Genomic DNA, 23,891 nt, shown 5'->3' with positions numbered 1-23,891 from the left:
CAAACAAACCTATGCTTATTTGAAACCAGGGGATAAATAAACAAAATGAGTGTATTTAAAACATGATGGAACCAGCAGTCATCCATCCTGCTCAGTTTATTTAAGGCATTGACTTGTGCGTTATAATTTTTCTTTCTTATAATATACGTTTAGACAATGTTCTAATTCTGACGGAAGAAAATGAGAAGAAATTAGAACAAATTTCTCTTATGAGATTTGTTCAAACTCAGTTTTTTAAAAAACATGACAGCCCAACTGATTCTAGAAAATAGAGCCCTTAATGTTGAATTGCCTGCCCGGTGTCAGCCAGAAGTGAATAGCTGCCCCTCTGAGTTGAGATTCACTGACGATTTCTCCTGCTATAAACTTCTACAGAAATATGAAATTAACCATATTTGCTGAGTTACAGATGGGAGACTCTGATGTGGGGTAAAATATATTTGCTGTCCATAAAATGTTTGCACAGGTGGTAGGTTTTGCCTGATTCTCACCTCAGTACTGTACCCTCTCTCACAAAACCCTCTGTTTGAGGTTTATGAAAGCAGTCATGTAAAGCAGCCCCTACCTGGAACAAGTGAGAACATCTCTTCAGGCAGTCAGACTCTAATCTGATCTGATTAATGTGGAGACAATGGAGGCACCAGACTGTCCCTTTCCCTTGACTGTGATTTCACAGAGGAGTTATTTAAAGCTAATTTCCTTCAGTGAGACTGGGTTTGTCGGCTCACCAGAAGGGATTTATTTAAATGTTCTTCTTTCTTTGGCTTGAAATGCAATTGTATTTCCTGTATTTTCATTCTTCCATCTCATTTATTACATTTTGTGTGTTTTCCCAAGTGAGCAGTTAATATATTCAAGACTCCTATTGTTTTTGTGTTTGCTGAAATACCCATAATTCTTGGATTTTGATATTTAAAAGGAATTGCCTAAAGTCACACTTGAAAGAAGTATTAGCCTTTGTCAGCTCAAAAATGAATTAAACTACAGACAGAAACTGAAATGAAGGCACTGCTCCACTCCATGTGTTTGTCTTCACTTGACATTTGTGTTTTCAGAAAAGAAAAACTAATACAGTGGTTGTTGAAAACTAGCGTGTCATATTTGAATAGGAGTTTCTGAAAAATCAAAAATTCATTTGGACTGTTAAGAATTTGGAGGTCAGGAAGAGTTCTAGTTTTATAGCATATTTTTGGGTCAAAACTATAGTTCGTACAAATGTCGGTGAAGTAAAAATCACAGGGCTACATTCATCCTAAAAAACACAAACAGAAAACTAGTGGATACATGTATTCATTATGGTAGATCATACGATTATTAAAGTGGTTCTGGAGGAAGTGTAAGTAGAAAACATGGATGATAATAGCTGCGAATAAAATATATTCCATTCTATAAAATTACGTGAATAAAATCCAAATATTCTGGCCTCATTTAGCCAGACAACTGCAAATTTCACTCCCACTCACTGAAATTGTGTGTCATATTTACAGTACAGGAGACAAACAAACTTATCAAATAACACACAATAAAATTACAACAATTATTATATTTTGCTTATGACCATCTACTTTCTTCTTTATTGTTCTGCTTATAGGTTTAAACTTATAAGTATTTTTCATGTTCTGTAGACCCAATTTGCTTTTGATACATATCTGAATTCTGAAATGCTGAGGCAATTCACCAAAATCAGTATGTTCTCTGGTACAATTACCATGCCCACAATGCATTCAATGTTACTCACTGACGGTATAACAAAACTGAATACTATCTCTCACAAAAGCTTGTCACAATAGTCTTACACCCCTGCAAGGCACCACTGCTATATTGATTACCTCAAAGGTATCCACCAATCACATCACAGCAGAACCTTTCCAACAGCTTTTTGGATTAATGAAGATTGCTTCTCAGAACCCAGAAAGCAGAGTTGACAAAGTGTTACCAGCTAGTGGGCGGCACCCCACCTGAAGCAATAGATTGTAAGGTGGGTAACCTATCAGCTGCATGGGCATGCTCACCAGTAAGTACTGCAACATGAACAGTAATGCTCCTGTTCATAAGGCTGTGCTGCTTGTTTCATGTGAAGCACTGCTTGTGTTCTTCTGCCAGGTTTTAACTGACAAGTTGCAGTGGTTGTGGAATATGAGCGATGCACATAGAAAGCGCAGAGAAAGTTTGGTCAGGAAACTCTTGCTGCCCCAACCAATAGTCTAACACGTTTCCATAATCAACCAATCATGTACAGACAACACATTTTCTCATACCCATTCAATCACATGTGCACAAAACCATTGGAGTGTCTTTTTAAACCAACAGTCTGATTTCTCCGGTGCCGCACTGCTTTGCATGCTTCACTTGCTACTACACAGAACCGTGCTCCACCACCCCAACTGCCACCTGTTTGAATCTGCTTCTAGGTACGTGAGTTGTGCTGACTGAATTTAATATAACACACACATGCACACACATAGATCAATGAATGAGTATATAATACCGTCAAATCAGTAAAAACAGAAGTTGTGAACCACATTTATTATTCCACTCCAAGATGCAGTTTTTATGTCTGTATGAATGATGAAACCTGCGTATACCGCAGGATTGTGTTCTATCACAAAAAGACCCAAGTATGTTTTTAAACTAATTCAACAAGTAAATTCCTATGCAGATAATTTGAGTGTGGTTCAGACAGCAGGTAACACAGGCATTTGAGGGATTTGAAAAATTGATGAAAAAAACACACACACACACTCTCTCTCGCTTTCTCTCGGTCTCTCTTTCTGTCACACACACCCACTCATACACACACACATAGACTAGGGCACACAGACTTAAAAACACATGAATACAAATGCACACCTCACTTATTAGAGTAGAAACATTTGCTTCATCGGAGCTGACCTTGCTAAACCTCAGTTAGAGATACAGGACACAACATTATAATATGACACAATGTGATCAAGGCCTCACAGGCAAAATGTTTAAGTGCTGATACATCAAATCACACCTTTAAAAAAGTCATGTTTAGAAAGTATAATAAAGACAAATATTATTGATCCAGTTTTGTTGATTTGTTGGTTTGTTTTAAATATTTAATCCAGTCGGGGGAAAAAAAAAAAAATCTCTGGTTGGAGGTCAGTTGCAGTCATAAACAAAGTCATAGCTGCTTGGTTCTTTTGGAATTGGGGGCGGAGCCTCTGGGATCTGGATGTTCTCCAGGTCCAAGAGGCGGAGCTTCATTTCCATGCTGAGCAAAGTGTCCAGGTCTGACTTGGTGAGGTCACTGGTCATCTCCTTCCCGAGAAGGGCATTGAGCCCATCCATCCACACACAGTACTGGAACACAAATTGACATGGTGAAATGTCCTCATTCTACTACAGAAATAATTGTAGCTCTAACAACTGATAAAAATAAATTATAAAACACCTTCACAACTTTAATAATTAGATATTATAAATTATATTATTATATATTATTATTATATTAATAATTTAGATATTAATTGAACAAATACTTGACAGAATGTCGTTAATATTAATTAATACTATATTAAAACAGAGAATGTAAAAAAAAATGTGTGATACCATTGTAGCTACAAAATACACTTGAATTTAAGCAGTGCCATAATTGGGAGTAGTCAAAGATGTTATGAACTTGTCTATTAGGGGTCTATACTGTGTTCATTGTTCTTCAAAATGAACACTTCCTCTGGAGCTTATTTTCAAATATATATTTTTGGCTGGACTGCAACAGCAGGGCCAGCCCTACAAACGTGAATGTCTGTGACCGACTGACTGACTGACTGAGTGATAAAGTTACACTACGCATGTCTGTGACCGAATGACTGACTGAGTGAGTGATAAAGTTACACCGCACATGTCTGTGACGTCGGCCGGTTCGGTCCAGCCATATACTAGGTCTTAACCTGGTCTTGTTTTTTCCAGACCAAAGATGAGCCATTAGGCACCTTTAAGACTTAAGATTCTTTTTAAAATTCTTATTAAAGAGTATCTAATTGATGGATTCAAATCTGACAATTAATTTTTTAATCTCTTTTGACCCTGGAGTTGAAGGTGGCAGATTATATTCTCAGGTTGCATACCACTAAGTCTTTCAACAACAATCCCCTACCAAAATTTCTCTGATAAACATCGAACAAATGGATGACAGAATGTGCATTGTCTGTAAGCTATGTTGCTTTGGGTAGAGATGTCTGCTGAGAAACTAAATAATCCATGTGATTCTTACCTCATGCTTGTCAGGAGCAATGAAGTTCAAATATTCGTCTGACTCATACAGAAGAGAGAAGGCCAGTTCCAACAACTCCTGCAATGAGACAATGCTTGAATCACTAAAATTAAAACCCACTCACCCCTACTAATTTCTCCCAGTAACTCATAGACCAGGATAGCTGCAGACACAGCCATGGGGACACAATGGGGAAGCAGGTGCCCTTTGCCAGGATGATTTATTGTACATAGTTAATGTTTTTACACAATATCATAGATACAGCTGAAAATATTCCAAATAAACACATCAGCCCCAAAATGTTAGCCACTTAAGAGAGTCTTGCACTTGACAACAGGAGATTCTCCTCCTCTAGGTTTACATATTATTTAAGAAGCTCTTATATGGTCTATCTAACACTACCAACATGTTGCATTTATGCAGCTCTGAGAGATGTGCACTGACATTATTCAGGCTAAGTAGTTTAAGGATACTGCGACAATGGCCACCTGAGAACAGGATTTTTAACTGTCTGGTTATAAACACAACTCCAAAACCGTAAGTTTCCAGGGCATTGCATCATGAGATTACGTAGCTCCCATACTTCAGTGATTCTACTCATTGGTTGTTCCTTTAATGAACAGTATTATTGCATAGCAAACAGAAGGGCAAAATTTGCTTTATTTGTATTTTTTCCGTTAATTATTGGCACAGTAAAAATCTGCACTACGCTGTATGTCCAAGTTGTCTCCAGCATGAAAGAAATGAGGTTGGTGACTATTGTGCCAATTTCTTTAGACAGAATTTTCTGAGATGGAAATCATTTTGGCAGATAGAAGAATGGAAATCGTGTGTTTAGGCCAGCGAGATCCACCGAGCAAGGGAGACAGACTTTGCCAAGCGCCCACGCAAACACAGGCAGAACATCTCTCATCTCACCTTATTCTGCTTGAGGGCCCCTTTCTCCTTCATGTGAGGGCAGTCCTTTCCAGTCACAACCGCTTTGATATCAGCCACTGCTACTGTGGTAGAGGGAGGAGAGAGAAAGTAAAGGCACGATAGGAGAGAAAGAAAAGAGGTGACTTAGCAGCCCAACAGTAGCCTAGCATGTAGCCTATCCTGAGGCACTGGAACACTAGTAGCACATGTCATTCCTTGGATGTCTGTGTCCTGGATGTCTTCTTTCCATAAACTGTGGTGTCGATGTGTGTGTTAATGTATGAAAATGCTCCCATTCTGGCATTTTTACATTGAAACATTGTTCCAGGAAGGTAAATGGATTTTGATGAAGCAGAATTATTCATTATATTCTCTAACTGCTAAGCAGATGCCATTATCAGGAGAACCTACTCTAGTTTTATAACATGAACAATGTACAGCTGGAAATTTAATTGAGGTCATTCAGCTTACCAACCCTGCGCAAGACAATTGAAAACACCTGGTTGAAAAACCTTTAACCCTCTGGTAACAATTCACTAACCATTGCATCACAGTAGAATGGTTAGTAAAAAGGGGTGTATTGATGGAAGAGCAGGACTTTTTGAACCCCAAAAATATGTGGAGTTGCCAGCCATCATTAATGACACAAATTAAAATCAACAATACTGTTTTATCAGTGATTGAGAGCACATGGTAGCTCCACCTGAAACATGGTTCATACATTGTCCTTAATAAACAGGCAGTCTATGTTTTTATACAACCAATGATGCAGTTTTGCCTGAAAGGCACAATGCCGTGAGGGACAAGTCTTCCTGAAATTGTGGTACTTACACTTCTCCTGCAGGGAATCATGGGGCACCTCCCCCCGGGGGTTCTCTTCCAGATCCCCGTAATGCAGGACCTTGTGATTTGGTGACAGACGACAGTACCAGAACTTATCTGCGCATACAGACACACAAAAATAACTCATCAGGAAGTCTGGCTGACCTCACAGAATTAGGATTATTAGGTAATTTTACATCTCTGCAATTTTGAATCAAACTTTTCAGTCAGACTGGAGAAGACGAGGCTTAGATTTGCATGTCTGTGAATGTGCTCCTTTACAAAATCAGGTGACGGAAAATCGGGTGCACTGGTGCCGAAAAACCAAGAGCTGGAAAAGCTATCACCTTGACAACACGCCCCAATCCACGTTATGCCTCGAAAGTCTGCGGTTTATCATCACATCTGTCAAATTCAGTAATATCCAGGTCAGCCATCTGGTATGCCACATCTCATATGATACATCTAAACCCCGAAAACGATTTGAGGATGGATTAAAAACTAATATCCAATACAAACACCCGCGGAGGGAGAAATGTGGTATTTTTGATCCTGTACCTACTTCCCCCTGAGGAATGATTGAAAAAATGCCAAACCATCACCAGCTACCGCGTGAATGTAGGCTGCTAAACTTGAAATAAAAGGATGATAAAACTGGCCTCTAAACTAAATATTTTTTGTTTTGATTGTTTTGTTTTACTAGTGCATTTTTTCCATTTCTTTTTTTTTTTTTAACTTATTAAATAGTGCAGCACATACAGTAATTTGCATGAAATCTTCTGAGTAACACATTGAAAAGCCCTCTATATAAACTAATCCACAGGATTAAAATCGATGCACAGCATCTGTGCAGTTATAACCCGCCAAAAAACAAGCCCTTTGTTTAGAAAGACCACCCATCCACCCCTACCCTGCTGTTTCCCTTTTTGACCGATTAAATTATTTATATGAACCATTTTGTTGATATACTACATATTCAATCATAGAAAAATGACAAAGAAAGTGGGTTGTATGAATGAATGAAGAGACAGGATGTTGGTGTTCACTTTATCTTGATCTCTCTGTGAAAATTAAACTGCTTGTGTGGAGTGCAGAAAGGTTGCAGTGGCAATGCATCTACCTAGCACAAAATACAGTAAAAATGACTAAAAGTGGCTGAAAGATTATTCTTATTCAATTCAGAAAGCTTCTGAAGCAAGCAAGCGAATCAAAAAACAGGATCAGTACAATTACCCATTTTATAGTTACATTTAACCCATGTTTCAAAGTCCCCAGACTTCCACCGCGTCCTCGTCAGAATGGCCAGCGTCTATATGGAATCTGGTATATATGATCTGATAGGCGGAGTCACCTTGTCACACTCTCAGGCACGATAATTGGCCCGAGAGACACTTATGAACACACAAACTTTGTGGGTTAAAGTTAGGTGTATTTAAAAAATATTAAGATATGTTATGGAAGTCAATCCAATATAGATCCCCTATAGTCAGACAATTCTATACTCTTTAAAAACAGAAGATAGAATACTGGCGAAAACTGAACAATGACCACAAAGCCAGTTGCAGTTTGCCATAGGTAACAGTATCAGCAAATATATGATGTAGTGAAAACATACTCCGTTGCATTCATACACAAATTAATTCAGTCACTACATTAGCTCACAGCAAATAAGACTGTTGGGGAGCCTACATTACTGAGACTGCCAGGGAAATACATATTTCACAAAGAGAACAGAAAGGTCATGTGACTTGTTTTGTTACCAAACTAAGAATTCTGGGAGTCACACAGAGTATTGCTTAAGGCATGTGATGTAAACGGTCATATGGATGATAAAGGTGGACAGATGTGAGCTTAGAACTGATACTGCAGCAGGCACAGATAATCTAACTGAAAGGCCTGAAGAAATGCAGGAAAAAGTTTTGTTTAGCTAGCGGCAACAAGCACACATTCAGCTCCTACAATGCTAATTTAATGATACTTATGAGGTACAACCAAATCCCTTAGCTTGATTCTCTCATTGAAGCATCCTTGATGCCTTTAATTCCAAATATCACCACTGTGGAAAAAAAATCTGACACAATGAAACTACCACCTCACAGCACACAATGACTACACATGTATAAACAAGTCCAGAACAAAGACAGAGGGACACCAGCTAATGAACCCCACTGAGAGTTGGAGGGCTGAGATGTCTGAGATTCCTGGGTAATTTAATCTTCTTCCAACTGAGAAAAGAGCTCATTTAGCCAGGCAGGCAGATAACATTTCCCCTTGAGCTTTAAAACACATTATTCAACCTCTGTCAGTAAGAATGGAAAGGACTATTAGGCTGAAAGATCACAAACATATCTGAAGTAAAAAAATAATAAACAAAGCTGTTGTTTAAGGGTAATAAGTTCTTAATTTTTTTCACAAACAGCACTTAAAAAGATATTCAAGTAAGTGCAAGGCTACACTGGTTTGTGAGTGAAACCACTGAACTCGTTGTGGTCAGTCCCCTGGTTGAAATTAGTGTATGGCAAAGAATTGGGGTTTTCTTTAGTGTCCAGGTCAAATTCTCAATCCATCCATCCATCCATCCATCCATCCATCCATCCATCCATTATATATACCTGCTTATCTTGGGCAGGTTCACATGGAGCCTTTGGACTGTGGGGGGAAACCCATGCAGACACAGGGAGAACATGAACATATGGAGAAACTCCACACAGGAAGGCCCAGATTTGAACCCAGGGCCTTCTTACTGTGAGGCGACAGTGGAACCCACTGCACCACCATGCCACCAAATTCTCAATCTGGGCCTCAATCTGTTCATACTATTATCCTGGGGGATTCCCTTTCAGCTCAGCCTCCAAACCCTCTTACAGTACTGCACTTTGGAGTCCTTGAGAATGATGAAAGGATGACATTGTGACACTAATAACCATCTCAATCATTGGTAAGATGACTGATTCAGTCATACATGTATCACCTGTGTGTATTTTCATCAAATTGAATCTTGCCTTTATTATGACTCCGATACATCATGGGTGAGTACATTAAATTTAGGGATATGGTATTTACATATAATAGGATATTGTTTTTAGAAGTCGCTAACAGCTTGTAGCAGGCGCTTCATGTGTATGAATATGAAAGGGCCATAGATTGCTGCCACCAGTGAACACAGTGTTTGCAGTGTGTGTGCAGAACCAGGCTCCATGCAGACAGGCGATGTGGGATGTCTAGTGGGACGTGTCTCATTTTGTGTGTGGTCACCCCCCTCCCCCCTTTGGATGTGGATGTGTCCCCAGTACGTTAGTGCCTACCTTGCCTCCTCCTGGTGCTGATCTTGCGGAAGCACGTTCCTTCATACAGGCGGTTCAGCCTCTGCTGTTTGATCAGCTCCACAATCTCAGGCTGGATCTTCTCCCGCAGCTCCCTGTGGAGGGCCAGTAAGAGCTCAGAGGAGACAGAAAGACAAAGCGCTCCCTGGACTGTGCTGTAAATGTGGATAATGTGAATATGTGTATGTAGGTTGAAAAAGCTTCTCTGTTGGATATGACGACGGGGGGCGGGGGGGGGGATGGGCATGTCCCTCCCAACTTTGGGATATCGTATTAGGTGGTATTGTTAGTGCCCCCTCTCCAAATAAGAATCCAAAAGAAAATTTCCTGTTTGTTGTCCCCCACAAAATTAAAATCAGATCTACGTCCTTGATCACAGTCCAAACTTAATTTATGTTTTGTTGACAACAACGGACCAAACAGTTTTGGATAAACCAATGCCCAAAAGAGGAAGACGAGCAGAGATGACTGGAATCTCTGATCCCCATAAACAGCTCAGAAGTGACGTCCCTGTACTCACAGGATGGGACGAGACTGGAAGTCTTCCTGGTTCATCCTCTTTTCGAGTGGAACTTCAGGATCTCTGTGTAGCTCAGGCTCTGCAGGTAACTCCTAAACCGGTCTTGGGATTAGGCCAGGTACTCTGAGCTCACATGACCCGGTCTTTCAAGACCTGCAGCACCTGTCATCAAACAGAGATAAACCCAAATCAATGGCTGTCTCTGACACAGAGAACCTGGAACTGTCTGTAGTCAGACAGAGAAACCTGAACTGTCTGATGTGGTCAGTGACAAGGTCACCTAAATCAACTGTTTTGAGATAGAGATGGCTCATTTAACTTATTCTGTAAGACATGATATCCAGATCTCTGGAACTCCACCACTCAACACAGGACAGCACTCCTGCAAGCAGGTAATTGGCCATTACCATAGCCTAATGCATGGAGATGATTTTGATTTACATCATGTCTAACATCTCAAAACATTTTCTTTGCCATTTCATTCTTTTATGCACACAAGCATGGAGAATCAAATGATCTAGAAAACACGAAATATATTATCCAAACTTAAACAGGATTTATTTCTCTACTCTGCACCCCTGAGACAGTACAGCCAATATATCTATTTACTATTATTTTGTCTTGGAGATACCCTTATCCAGAGGAACCTACATCGAGAGAATTCTCCAAATTGTCAATTGTCAAGTATTACACTGATGGATATTTTTGCTGAGGAACAGTACGCTACCTATACCATTATGCCATTTATGTACCTGTAATATGATAATTCCAGGCAATATATTTCAGCGCTCACATTGTTTATTTTTTATAACTCACATTTTTTTCTTCCAAAGTATTGCAACATCTGGCAATGGTGCCACATGATCGCATCCCAACCCTCATCCCCATGCACCTCGTCTGTCTGTTTCGCCATGTGTCACCCAATCACTCAAGCCCAAAGCTGCTCTCCTGCCTGCCTCTCTCTCCATCCCTTGGGAGTAGCTAAAAAGGCCGGCAGTCCCTGCATCTTGCACAGGAGAGAGAGAAACGAGAGGAATTTCAAAGGGTTTACCCCAGGGCCAGTATACAGTGCAGCTACATGTCTACCATGATGCACTTGTGTGGCAGCGCATTAATAAATTAAGCTGCCTGTGTGTGCTTTGCTATTTGCATCTGACACATTTTATATGATGCTTGACAGAAAAGTCTCATAGAAAATGACCTAGATTTCTCATAAACAACAAATTGTGACGTCACAAGCAGGAAGTCTGACGCAAATCCCAAATTTACAGGTTCATGACAACTTTTGTTGTGCCCTTGAGCAAGGTACTTACCTCAGTTGGTCCAGTAAATATCCAGCAGCATAAATGGACCAATATCATGTAATTTATTGCACAGCTCTCTGTCTCCCTCTATCATTTCTATACTACTCAGGACAGACAGCCAAGCTAGAAGTATGGGGTTAGGGCATTCTCTCGCTCTGTGTGGAAGGTGAGAGCGATAGGGGATTGAGATGGTTCCAGTGAGGTTAAATTGTGATCAGACCACACAATGTCAATCAGACAATGCCGTGGCAAGAACAAAACACCATCACAGAGGACATGGCCGCATCAACAAATTCCACGGCAACAAAAGATTTCCACACCCGGCCATGCGTTCAGCCACAAATAAATAGAACACGCAATGACAACACCGTCAAATACACAGAGAGAACGTTTATTCACAGTAAGAGCCAAGGCTTTATGATTAATTAACATGAGTCAACAAAATTAGATTATTGCTGTGAGTGTCAAGCAATTCAGCATAAATTGAACATCTGCTGTTTTGCATGGAGCTTTTTGTTTTTTTAATTTGATGTTGGAGATGCTATTTAATTAAAGACGTGAGTGACAGAAGGTTCTGCTTTTAGTTTAATCGCTAGTGAATCTAGATGGCTTTTCAATGAGTTAAAGCGGGTCACTGCTCACTACTAGGCCTCTAAAAATGCAATGGTTAATGCATTTTAAGACTCCTTTTTCTTTTTCACATCATACACATGGCAAATGCAATCACAAAATAAAATTTAAGTAAAAGACTCAAAGAAATTAGCTTCAAATGGATATTTCAAGGGAGGTTACTAAAGTAACTTTGACTAGTCCTTTAATCATAAACAACTAGTCAATCAATTGCTGTGTACTGTTTTTCCACTCTGTCCAGTTTTGATATTCTCTACGCTATTCTGGGAAACCATCCATGAAGAATTAATGCTTCCACCTCTTCGCCAGCTACAAACATCACCTACATGTGTGGCTGCCTACAGCATGTTCATGTTGGATTAATTTGTCCTGACAAGCACTGCAATACTAATGAGTGCGGAGGTTTTGTGTGCACTTCCAAAAACAATAAATTCTTATTTACATGAGTTAAAGGGCTACGTTTGTAAGCACAAACCTCTGGCTTAAAACCAAAGTAGGATTCTGCAGTCGAGATTCATGTCCCTTCATTACACAATACAGGTATTGAATAAATACATAAAAGAGCATAAAAGCACTCGTTTCCCTGAGGATGTGTATACTTATAAAAATCTGTTTTTGGTCACAAGTGTCTACAAAACTCAAAATAGTGCATGTTAGTTACATATTATGCATTATAATGAAAAACATACTTGCATGAATGCGTGTTCTTACACCTGATGTGCTGTCTTCAAAGAAAACATGCATTTGAGATGTATTTTGTTCAACAGAAATGACAATGTTTCTGATTAACCAAAGTGAAGAGAGAAGGTAGATTTGAAAACCAACAGATATGTATAATGGGCAGTATGTGGAAGGTTGATGTCACAACATATCACATCAGAGGGAATTCAGAGGTGAATTCCTGGATTGTATTGTTTCTGTTGTCTAACTTGAATCCCACTGTGATTAAGTCACATATTTACACCCATTGTGGAAATGAGAGAATGGACAAAGGTACATGATTGCACAGAAAAATGACTCAGTTGATTACTGTAGGTATCTGATATTTCTAAATATTTTTGGTTTACTGGTTTAATCCTGAAGCGTACTGTTAAGTTTGCAAATCTGGGTACTACTAAGGGGGTAGTAGCCAACTTCCCCACCCCAACATTTATTCTTGTTTTGACTTTAGTTTAGGTAAAAAATAATCTGTTCTTTAGGACTTATATGCAGACATGCTTGTAAATGTAATTAAAATCAAAGATGCGGAATGAAATTATACTATTATTTAGTGTCAATTTCTTATTGAGCGATGAGAATAAACCCTGTCATTAGCTGAACTGTGGATGCAAGTTTCAGTTTATTCCAGTGTGGTCTATAGAGATCATCTGACACAGCGATACACAAAGCCAGCCCTACACCAGTTTTGTTTAGGAGCAAAATGGGAGTAATTATGCCGTCTCCCAGGCATTGAGCTCCAGCTATTGTGGAAGTGATGAAAGAGTACAAAGAACGGGAAGCAGTTCCAAGGGTCTTTCTTTGTGTCTCTGAAAGCTCTGCATGATGTCACACGAGCATGCTGGAGCAGGGTCTGATGTGCACGTGCTAGAGAGGATGGTCACAGACAAGTATTTCCTCCCAACCACCCCCCATGATATGAAATTATTCAGCTCCTGTTTTTTTTCTATTTCTTGTTCTTTTTACAGGCAGGCCACCCCCCCCCCCCCCCCCCCCCATTTCTATTTTTTTGTATTTCCGCTTTATTCAGACAGGAGGAAAGCAGGGAGGGTAACCAATAGAGATAGGATGATTGACAGGTCTGAATGTGGCATGGTGGGGGATTGGCATATGAGAGTCGGCTGCCGATAGGCTACACCACACATCTCACCCTTCAGTTCCACATTTTGAGCATCAGTGTTATTTGTTGTTGCTTGTCTTCAGTACATAACTGACATTAAGGATGCCAACACAAATCACTTACAGAGGTTTTCTGTAAGTTGAGGTAACTAAGTATGGATAACTCACTATAGTCAGTATAGGGTGTGTCTATATATTACCTCAACTTGAACTTTATTATTGATCATTAGTACCCAAGTCTTCACCCTCTTAACAGGTGTACTCAAATTCTGGTTTCATTTTTCTGTGAACTGCTGTTCCATCTTTCTGTGAACTTCTGTTCCCTTTCTCCTGTTCTTTGTTATATAAATAGAACAATCAAGAAACATTATTCTCTCATTGGTAAAGTTGTCTCTTCTCAAAACATAGGAGAACTCCCATATAATAGAAATTAAATGATACTTCCTGACAAGTCTAAAACTGGAATATTTCAGAGCAAATGTGAACATATCAAAACCAGGGCACACAAAAACCTCCAGGCTATCAGACTTTAGACATGTCTTATTTGCAAGACAAAATGCAAAAACACGTACAGTATTTGTCAGATGAGAGAAGAGATAAAACTCACATTTCTCTCTCACATGATACAAAAGAAATTCCAAATGTATTTCCCCTCAGTACCTTTTGAAATGCAGCATAAAATCGACATTTCATTTCATACTCTGCACTTCACTACCTATCAACAGAAGGCACCTCAAACTATGTTACCTAACATGAACCTTACCCTTGCACATACTATCTTGTAAGATTTTTGCAAATAAATATTAATGCATTTAGTATCCGTCTACGAAAGTGTACTTCAAAGAGATAGAGCGTTTAAAGGGGAATTCAATTTCTCATAGACCCTACCGTTTGCACTATAATGCTTAAGGAGCTGTGTAGATCATTCTTGCTCAAATACGATACTAATTTGACAACACAAATGTTAGGATTGATAATATTGCTATAGGGCTGAGCAAGTGCATGTCAGGCCAGCTGAAATTCCATTTTCATGGTGTGGAAAGCACTAGCACAAGATATTGCTTATATAAAAGGGGTTAGTTCTAGAGATTAAATGGTGTATTGGTGGGATTTGTGAGATTATAATATACTGTATATAACTAGATAACTACTGACATACTGCTGCAGTCTGGGTCTCTGGACTCAAGATTAAACAAGGCGGTGAGCAAGGTCAGTAGTCTGACACTTCTCAAAGGAAACTTCTTGAGTACAGAATATTACAGAAATATACTGTATTGACTTCATTGCTTTAATGTGCTGATACAATTGGTCAGTCAAAACTGATAATTCGCTAGTGCACAGCAGTGAGGAAAAGCAAGTGTACCATAATGTAATTCCTGTGACCTGGCCCCTTTAGACTCATGTAAACATGTGCAGGCCCTTTTGACTTACGGTGAGTGATGTATTTGTCTGTTTGTGAGCACAAGTTACTGTTGGTGAAGGTAATGAGATCGCTCTTTACATACTTCACATTGAAATTCCTTTTCAAGCTTTGATAACTAATAAAAGGGGGGCCAGGCGGCTCATATAGACACTGCTTGCATATGCAAATTACAGCAGCCTACATACTACTGACAAGCCTGACTTACAGCAGCCTATCAGCTGAGCACAGGTCAGAGTGCACAGCAAGGTCAAACCCAGTGGTTTTATTGTTTCTAAGGTAATTTAGTGCATGTGATAATGAACCATTATGAACACGTCTCATTCATAGAAGCTCTCCAAAAGGACACCATTTGACTGAAATATATAGCTTAGTCAAAAAGACAGAACGGGTAAATAAAGAATATTTGTTTTGTGGGGTTCCAGAGGGTATCACCCTTAATAGAATTTGCTTCTAGAAGTGGAATATGGCTGGGAAAAAAAAATATGCACAATATTCCAATTTGGAGACGTTTTGTGCCAAGTTTTGGGGACACTTGGGCCCACCTTTGGGAAAACACATCAAATTGTAGTGCTTTATTCAATCCACTCCATACTTTTATCCTGTGGAACGATTGGAAAAAGAAATCTAGTTTCTTCCAGTATCAGAAGTTCATGCAATCACAACAGAATAAAGAAAATACAAATTATTTTTCGATTTATTTATTGTTTTTCAGAATAAACATGTCCTGGATGTTTCCTAATTGAGACTATAATATGCTTCAGAGGATTTGATAAGTTTGTTAGAAACGTGCTCTTTATTTCAAGCTTCGAACCATGTCTGTACTGTATGTAGTTTTGGAGATAATGGAGTTTGTTTAAGACAGAGTTTTAAGCGGTGTTTAAGAAATTTTAATACTGATCAAAGGTACTAAATTCAAAACCTCAAGAACCTGAGGAAACTATCTGTTAACAGGTTTCCAGAAGCTGTTACTAAATATGTGCTGTAAGGCCAGATCTTCTTATCCAGACCATGCATTCATAGCCTGTGTTGGCTGCTAACAGACTGCTGCCACATTCTCACACTACACAAGTATCACACCTGCTATGTGTTAATTACCATGGAAGAAAAGGGGTGGGGAGGGGTGTCTGTGAATTTTGTTAAGATTAGCTGTTACTTTAATTGGGCATTAATGGACAAAGCTGATATCCCAGCTGCTATACACACGTTGTGTAAATTGTACCTGAATAATAAATGTCCACAAAATGAATGAATAACTGTACCACAGACTATGTTATGAACAAACTTGGTAAAAGGTTCAGTGTTAATTTATCTCAAACGGAGTTCATATAAGTCTAAGAGGAGCCACATTTACTCTGCTCTTTCAGAGTTGATTTAACACTGAACATTGGTAACTGATTATGGTAACTTAAGGCATGAATTCATGAAGGCATACATTCCAAACTTATGAAATAATACTATGTGTTATCAGTGATTCACCCATTTGTATCAATCATATAATTTTTCTGTGGGAAACCATCTGTTCATGCAAGTTGATGATTGGTAGAGCATGATAACTCCACATATATTTAATGGGGATAAATGAGGCTCACTCTACTATCCTTACACAGACTAAGCTGCCACTATTTCCCATACCTTTTCTCTTTTACTTAGCAATTACAAGCAAGATAGGAATATTGCAACAGCCCTGATGATTTTCTTTCCCATTTTCTCCCATTTTCACCCCAATTTAGTCATCATAGCAATTCCCCGTGTGTATCAAACTCCTGGTCGAAGCCCTATCCTATCGGTCTAGGGAGGGTGTAGACTACCACATGCCTCCTCCGATACATGTGGAGTCGCCAGCCGCTTCTTTTCACCTGACAGCGAGGAGTTTCACTGGGAGAGCGTAACGCGCACAGAGGTTCACGCTATCTCCCACAGATCCCCTCCCTGCTGAACAGGTGCCCCAACCAACCAGTAGGAGTCGCTAATGCAACGATCAGGACTCATACCCTCACCAGCTTCCCACCCGCGAACACTGCCAACTGTGTTCGTAGGAACGTCTGACCAAGCCGGAAGTGCCGCTCTCTGTGGTGGTAGGCGAGTGCTTATACCTCTACACTACCCAGATGGCCTAGCTCTGATGATATTAATGATGGATTACGAATTTCATATTTTTCTGAGGAATTCAATTTTTTTCAGCACGATAAATATTTTATTACTGGGCTTCAATGCTAACTCACTATAAGGGCCTTGTCCAGGCATGGCTCTGAGAACAGAGAGATCCTCCTCAGGTCTCTGCAGGGGCATTATGAGGTTGTGGTGATGGAAAGACTACTGTTGCTTCTACCTTTGAACAAACTGGGTTGTGTTTGTGAATGTATAGCTCTTTAAACAGACATTGAGAACCTAGTGAGCTTTATAAATCACTCTGATTTCTGTGGTAATAACGTAATCTCAAAAACTTCATATCACATACAGTACAGCCTTTCTCTTGAAATGGTGCAGTATGTTTAAAGTTGTAACTGTATTTTAATTGCACAAAATTGGGGCTTTTGAGATAGATGATACCTCTTGTAAATCTCTTGTGTATTTTAACGACACTTCTAATACTGAGGCCTCACTGCATCAGGGTTCAGAAAAATGGCCCTCAAAGACATTGACAACATCGCATCTGAATATCTGTAAGCTATAGCTTACTATTATATTCAGATATCTGATACGTTGGCTTACATGCAGGTGCTGTGTTTTTAGCACTGATGGATTGTCTGAGTCATTTTCTGTAGTGAGTTTGAATAGACATAGTCAGATGCATTTGAAAGATGTGCCAGCCAGTCAGAAAATGATAAAACCAAGAAGTCCCTCGGGGGACTTGCTATTTTTAAAATGGCTGTACATTAAAAGCAAATATTTACTCTAAGGAGCAGTCTGGGCTTTGATTTTTGTACCACTGTGAAAAAAATATTCCCCAGGATCGAGGCTGTCTGCAAAGAGAACCATTTGACAGGGCTCACAAACAAGATGTAGGCGAGCTGCTGAATTCACCTGCCAGACAGCCTTTTATCACTGGAACAAACCCAGCACTTTTCACAAATCTCCAGTCTCACATAGAGAGCAACTACCATTCTTTGACATTCACTAACATGGATTAATGTGCATGCATGTACATATGTATACACAAGATTAATTCCTGTCTTGAGGTTCAAGATTAATTTATTTCTTTATAATAAACAAATAAAGGCTTATTTCTTTATTATGAATATATAAAATAGAAGGACATGCTGACCGCACACTGTTTTAAAAAAAACTGTTTTGACTGATGATAAAAACACGGTATAACTGCATAGGCATTGGTAGTTCACCTGCACTTATTTCAATCAGGGGAACTGAATTTGATATAGCATGCATGCTATGTAGCTACGTGTAGCCAATTTCACTAACAAGCTAACAAAGTTGCAAACAAAGACTCACTGATGATAAAACACTGAAAAAGTCATAGTACTTCCATTGAATTATAAAAATTGGCTTTCAATTTATTATTTTTAACTCTATACCTCAGAAATATAACAGTGTAATATTGCATTACATTTTATTTGGCAGAAAATTTTATCCGAAGCGATGCACGTTGTTTTATTTGGAGGTTTAACACGTGGATGCAAACCTCGTGTGGCATAGCAGGGTACAGGTTTATGGGGCACTGGGACGCCTTTTGGGACAGAGGTGACCTGTAAAAGTGTGACAGGCTGCACCTGAACCAGAGGGGTACTGCTGCACTGTGCCAGCATATGCTTAGTGAAGTGCAGAATTATTTAAACAAGGGAATTGTGGGGCAGGGAGGTCAGAGAGTGAAAAGGGTTGGGAGGTGCAGACTGCCCAGATGGAAGCGTTCAAGGCTTCCTATAACAGTGTGAGCACTAATTAAATCTTTGTGTGGAAGTAATAATGTGAAATGTCTTTATATATATATATATACTAGAAGTATAAAAAAATTTTCTTTGGAATTCGAGGCTGCTATGAATAATGGGGGCTATGATATTGCTGGGATTACAGAGACATGGCTTGGGGAGGAGGATGGAGGTAAATATAAATATAGAGGGATATTATTAACTCATTAGAAAGGATAGATCCAGTAGGAGATATGGGGATGTAGAGCTCTATGTAACGGACATTTTTTATGTGCAGGAAATTCCAAAAATTGACCAGCTCATGCATATGAGGATATCTGGATTAAGCTCATAGGGGTACATGAAATGGGCCTTATGGTAAGCATGTGTTACCGGCCACCAGCTTCAGATAGTATGAATTCAATGCGCTTTGGAAACATAAAACAAGCTTGTCAGGAAGGTGATACTATTATTATGGGTGACTTCAGTTACCTCGTTATTAATTGGGAATTGATGACAGGACAAGGAAAAAGTGAGGAAGAATTTCTAAATGACCTTTTTTGGCACAGTATGTCAGTCCACCTAGAAGAGGGAAATCAATTCTGGATCTGGTGCTATGTAATAATCCTCACAGCATGTTGCATAGACTTAATCGAACCACTTGGGACTTGCGATCATTCTTCAGTTAGTTTCGATGTATTTTGTTGTAACTTCCTGACTGGAAGACTGTAAATGATGGGATAAATTCAAAAGGGTTATTCTTGAGGCACAATGTAAATTTATTCTAAAGGTAAGGAAAAGTAAGTTGAAGAATCAATCTCCCCAGTGGATGGACAAAGCCATACGGGTGAGTTTGAGAGAAGAAAAAAAATCTCTTATACTCTCCCTTACGTTATATGTTATACAGGTGTTGCATTAGTGCAGTATGATTAATATGACACTTCCAGCTAGGTAATCATTTCAGCAAGCCTTCATATTCATCTTATTCTTGGGCAGGATGTATTGTGACGTCAGGGGCAATAGGTTCTGATTTAAGAATGACAAATGTGAAATAAAGGTTTTCAATATACTTTGTATATTATATATTTGTATATTATATATACTTTCCATTTGGTTCAGGGAGTGTACAATCCCCAGTGTAAAACTGGCTATCAGCTTTGAACTATCTCAGACAGATGAGCAATTCAATTCTATGTAATCAATTTCAATATAATATATTAATACTTTATAAATAGCAATCATTACAAAATCTTATGAAAATCCAACATATGAGCGATGTGCGTTTTGATTAACTTGATATTTTAATATGCTGCGGTTCTCATGACTGAACATGTTATTAATCTGCCTCATGGTCTTTTGTCCCAAACACTGGCTGAAACTTTTTTCAAGTTTTGTGTGAATAATGAATCGCTACAAGGGAAACTGCACCAACTCTGTCCTTTTATGTGTCAGGCAGCAAAAATCAACATCAATGAACATTGTTTATGCATATTTTAATCAATTCTGAGTCTCAAATAGATGAGAGACTAAACAGTTTTTTCTTGAAGTATACCAATCCATTATATTAACTAGCGTTCTTGAGATGGAAAATTCAAACTAGATATTGGTTTTGTTTTCATCCCTTATTTCATTCTGTAATATCAAAACATTTTCAAAAAATATATCTGTTTCCTTTTCTTCATTAATATTACCTATAGCATCAGCCAGAGAACAATACATTTCCAAACCCAGCATAAGGTGGGAGTTTATTTTCCATTTGGAGGTAAAAATAACCTTGTCTGGGCACAAAAGGCAATTCAAACAGAGAGAATAATATAGATGGGACATGCCTCTCTACCAGGGGTTAAACCTGCAGTGAATGAGCAGCGTTTGTCTTTGACTGAACCCCCAGTTCTGAAGGGAAACTGTCTAAAACACCTGCCCTTTTTTCAGCCTCAACCGACACTGTGATGACATCACCACCACCGTCTATTCTACAGTCATGCAAATTCTCATTCAAATAAGATTTCCTGTTTGCATTCATTCATAGTAAGCTATCGTGTTGAATTAGTTTTTGCTTGCATTTTGTGTTAATACTTTCTTAAATTATAAATGCCATTTGTATTTGATAATGATGTTCCAGCAATATGTGGAACTCTATGAGAAATTAAAATTTAAAAATCTGTGTGCATTTTCACTGATTCTGCCGAAATGTGCATGCATGTGAATGTTCAACTCTGACATGGTACATATACTGTAAGTCCAATAGGGAATATATGAGCTGATTTTACTGTGTAGATGGGACAATGGATATTTATGGGCATTTCATAAATATAGACAAATTCAACAAACCATATTTGATTTTAAGACAAATAAAACAACCAATTAAAATACAAAAAATCATTTTCTCCATGATTCCCCCTGACCCCCCCCCGCCCCCCCCGTCTGCCTGTATGAAGTATAAGCAAGACTCCCTATGATGGGAGTGCCTGCTCTGGCCTGCAGCCCTACCTCATTTCTGGAGATTAATGTTCCTCCTCATCTGATCCCTGTGAACACCGCAGGGCAAGGCAGTGAAAACAACTTCAACGGCTGGGTAGCTAATCCCCTAATGTGTCAGTCAGTAAGCATTTTCATCTAAAACTCATGTAAACAATCTCGTGTAAACAAGCATTCCATTTAGCCCATAATGTAATCTTATTAATCAAATAATTATGTTCCCGACACAGGACTGAGCATGTCCAATTCCCACCTTAATTTGGAATGGCCAACTGTCTGCAACCACAGCCACATTCATGCGCAAACCCCACTGCTGATTTGAGAGAGTGTCGATGTCCAAAGGTTTTCCTCCGAAACACATAGAAACAATGCTGCTTCTTTTCATTACATTACATTACATTACAGGCATTTAGCAGACGCTCTTATCCAGAGCGACTTACACAACTATTTTACATAGCATTTTACATAGTATCCATTTATACAGCTGGATATATACTGAAGCAATGCAGGTTAAGTACCTTGCTCAAGGGTACAACGGCAGTGTCCTTACCCGGGAATCGAACCTACGACCTTTCGGTTACGAGTCTAGTTCCTTACCCACTGTGCTACACTCCGTCCTTTTCACATTGCAGACTGCAGCTAAGCTCGCTAAAAGTGGAGTCAGAGGACGACCTTTCATATGTGGCTATTTCATAACATGCAATCCACGGGTGCCATAACAACCATTGGGTGTTGCTAGATAGCGATGAAACAAAGACCTCTGATCGACTGAACTCTCCCATGCCCTGGTCGTTGTAATTGCCAATTGCATGTTGCCCGATGGAGCTGCTAGCATGGTCTGAATTTGATCCGAGACCATGGGGCTCATCCATGCACCACTGTGTGGTGCCTTAACCGAATGAGCCACCGAGCAGCCCCATTTTGTTATCCTAACTGAATGATGAATGCTTGTGGATGTTAAATATAGGGTTAAAAGTTGAGTGAGACTTCTTTCACACACAAGTCAGACTTGTGTCTGATTGGCCCTGGTACCTCATGTGACATCTCTGAGCCAGTAAAACTCAAGGGTTCCCCATGCACACACTTCTAATTTCTTTTACTGTAATTGCATCGTAGCTCACAGGCCACTCACAGAGATTGTATTGTGATCATTTTTAAAGTGGAAATTTACTGAGGCGATGGAGGGCACAGAGCACTTAGCCTCCAGGGATTGAAACCTGCATACTTTTGGTTACAAATCCAGTTCCCTAACCAAAGTCACGCTCTCCCATCACATGTGCAGTCATAATATAAAGCAAAAAGTCACTGGATTTAGGTGCATACTGTGTATGCTACTAAGTGTTTAGTAAATATTTCAGATCAATTCATTACCAGAACAATGTAAAATGGTTTTATAACATTTTGTAAGTTCACGGCATCCATTACATTAGGGTTTACTTCCTTGCTTGTTCATATTTACCACACAGTTTTAATATTCAAGGACATGTATCACAGGGTAATAACTAGACTGTAAAACCTGTATAACTGGTATGTTTTAGACAGTTAATGCAGACTTTTTTTAAAGCTCTCAAAGCAATCAATGATTGGAGATATAACTGGATTTTGTCTTTAAAAAAGTAGTTGATTATGATTTGATTTCATAGAAATGCAATTTGATCTTGTATATATGAAGTATATATAAATGGAAATATGAAGAAAGGCTAATTCTGTTGCTGCTATTTGTAGTAAAAGAGGTAAACACAATGTAATCATTACAAAGAAACAAGAAATCTATTTGGTCTTCAAGGACCACACAAAAGAATACAACATGCTGAAGAAAATTCCTGGTGGATAATAATAATAATAATAATAATCATAATAATAATAATAATCATAATAATACTGACAGAATTAATGCATATTAGTATAGTGCACTTGACAGGGGTACCTTTAAGTTTCCCTTGAATCCACTTTAAAATGAAAACAAAGCATGCCTCTCTCTTATTTGTCTGTCCACACACTACTCTATCTAGGCAACAACAAAACCATACATCATTGTAAGAAAAAAACCCAATAAACAAGGTTCATAACACCTTTTTATAAAAGCAGAACCAAATTACTTACATGCCATTGTCACATCCATGCCTTTTCCCTTTTTGCTCAAGTAATCACATCCCTTAGGAGGTGAGCAGCTGACAGTGAAGGATGGTAATTTGGGAGGGTGAGCAGAGTGCAGAGGACAGCGAGCAGCAGATGGTCCGGGGAAGCGTTCTTTAATGGAAGCACCACTCCGTTAAGCCATATGCACCGAGCGTCTCACTCATCCCCCTCGCTGGAATATAATTCAAGCCCAAAGAATAAGCGTGCAGCTTTACTGATGTTTATATTAGTGTTCAAGTCTGATTGGGCAGCACCTCAGCTGCACTGGCCAATAGCGGCAGGAACAGCTGGTCACATGAGCTGCAGCTGTAGGAGACCGAAGGGAAGGGGGAAGGGGAGATGCTGAGGGGGGGTGATCAGAGGTTGTTAGGAGGCGAGCAGCTTGCTTAAACAGA

At 39.2% G+C, this 23,891-nt stretch overlaps 1 protein-coding gene across 1 annotated transcript; it reads right to left on the bottom strand.

Moving 5' to 3' along the window:
- Positions 1 to 1,551: 1,551 nt before the first annotated feature.
- LOC118223391 (engulfment and cell motility protein 1-like) lies at positions 1,552 to 23,849 on the bottom strand. Its single transcript, XM_035409830.1, has 7 exons — positions 23,461 to 23,849; positions 9,824 to 9,985; positions 9,286 to 9,398; positions 5,990 to 6,097; positions 5,159 to 5,241; positions 4,241 to 4,318; positions 1,552 to 3,327 (listed from the first exon to the last, which is right to left on the bottom strand). Exons 2-7 carry the CDS (start codon positions 9,856 to 9,858, stop codon positions 3,127 to 3,129), a joined length of 618 nt encoding a protein of 205 aa, XP_035265721.1. The 5' UTR covers positions 9,859 to 9,985; positions 23,461 to 23,849; the 3' UTR covers positions 1,552 to 3,126.
- Positions 23,850 to 23,891: the final 42 nt, after the last annotated feature.

This window comes from Anguilla anguilla, chromosome 1, assembly GCF_013347855.1.
Source record: "Anguilla anguilla isolate fAngAng1 chromosome 1, fAngAng1.pri, whole genome shotgun sequence".
Taxonomy (NCBI): Eukaryota; Metazoa; Chordata; class Actinopteri; order Anguilliformes; family Anguillidae; genus Anguilla; species Anguilla anguilla.
Note: the sequence above shows the minus strand (reverse complement) of the source record. Positions and strands in the feature narration are given on the sequence as shown.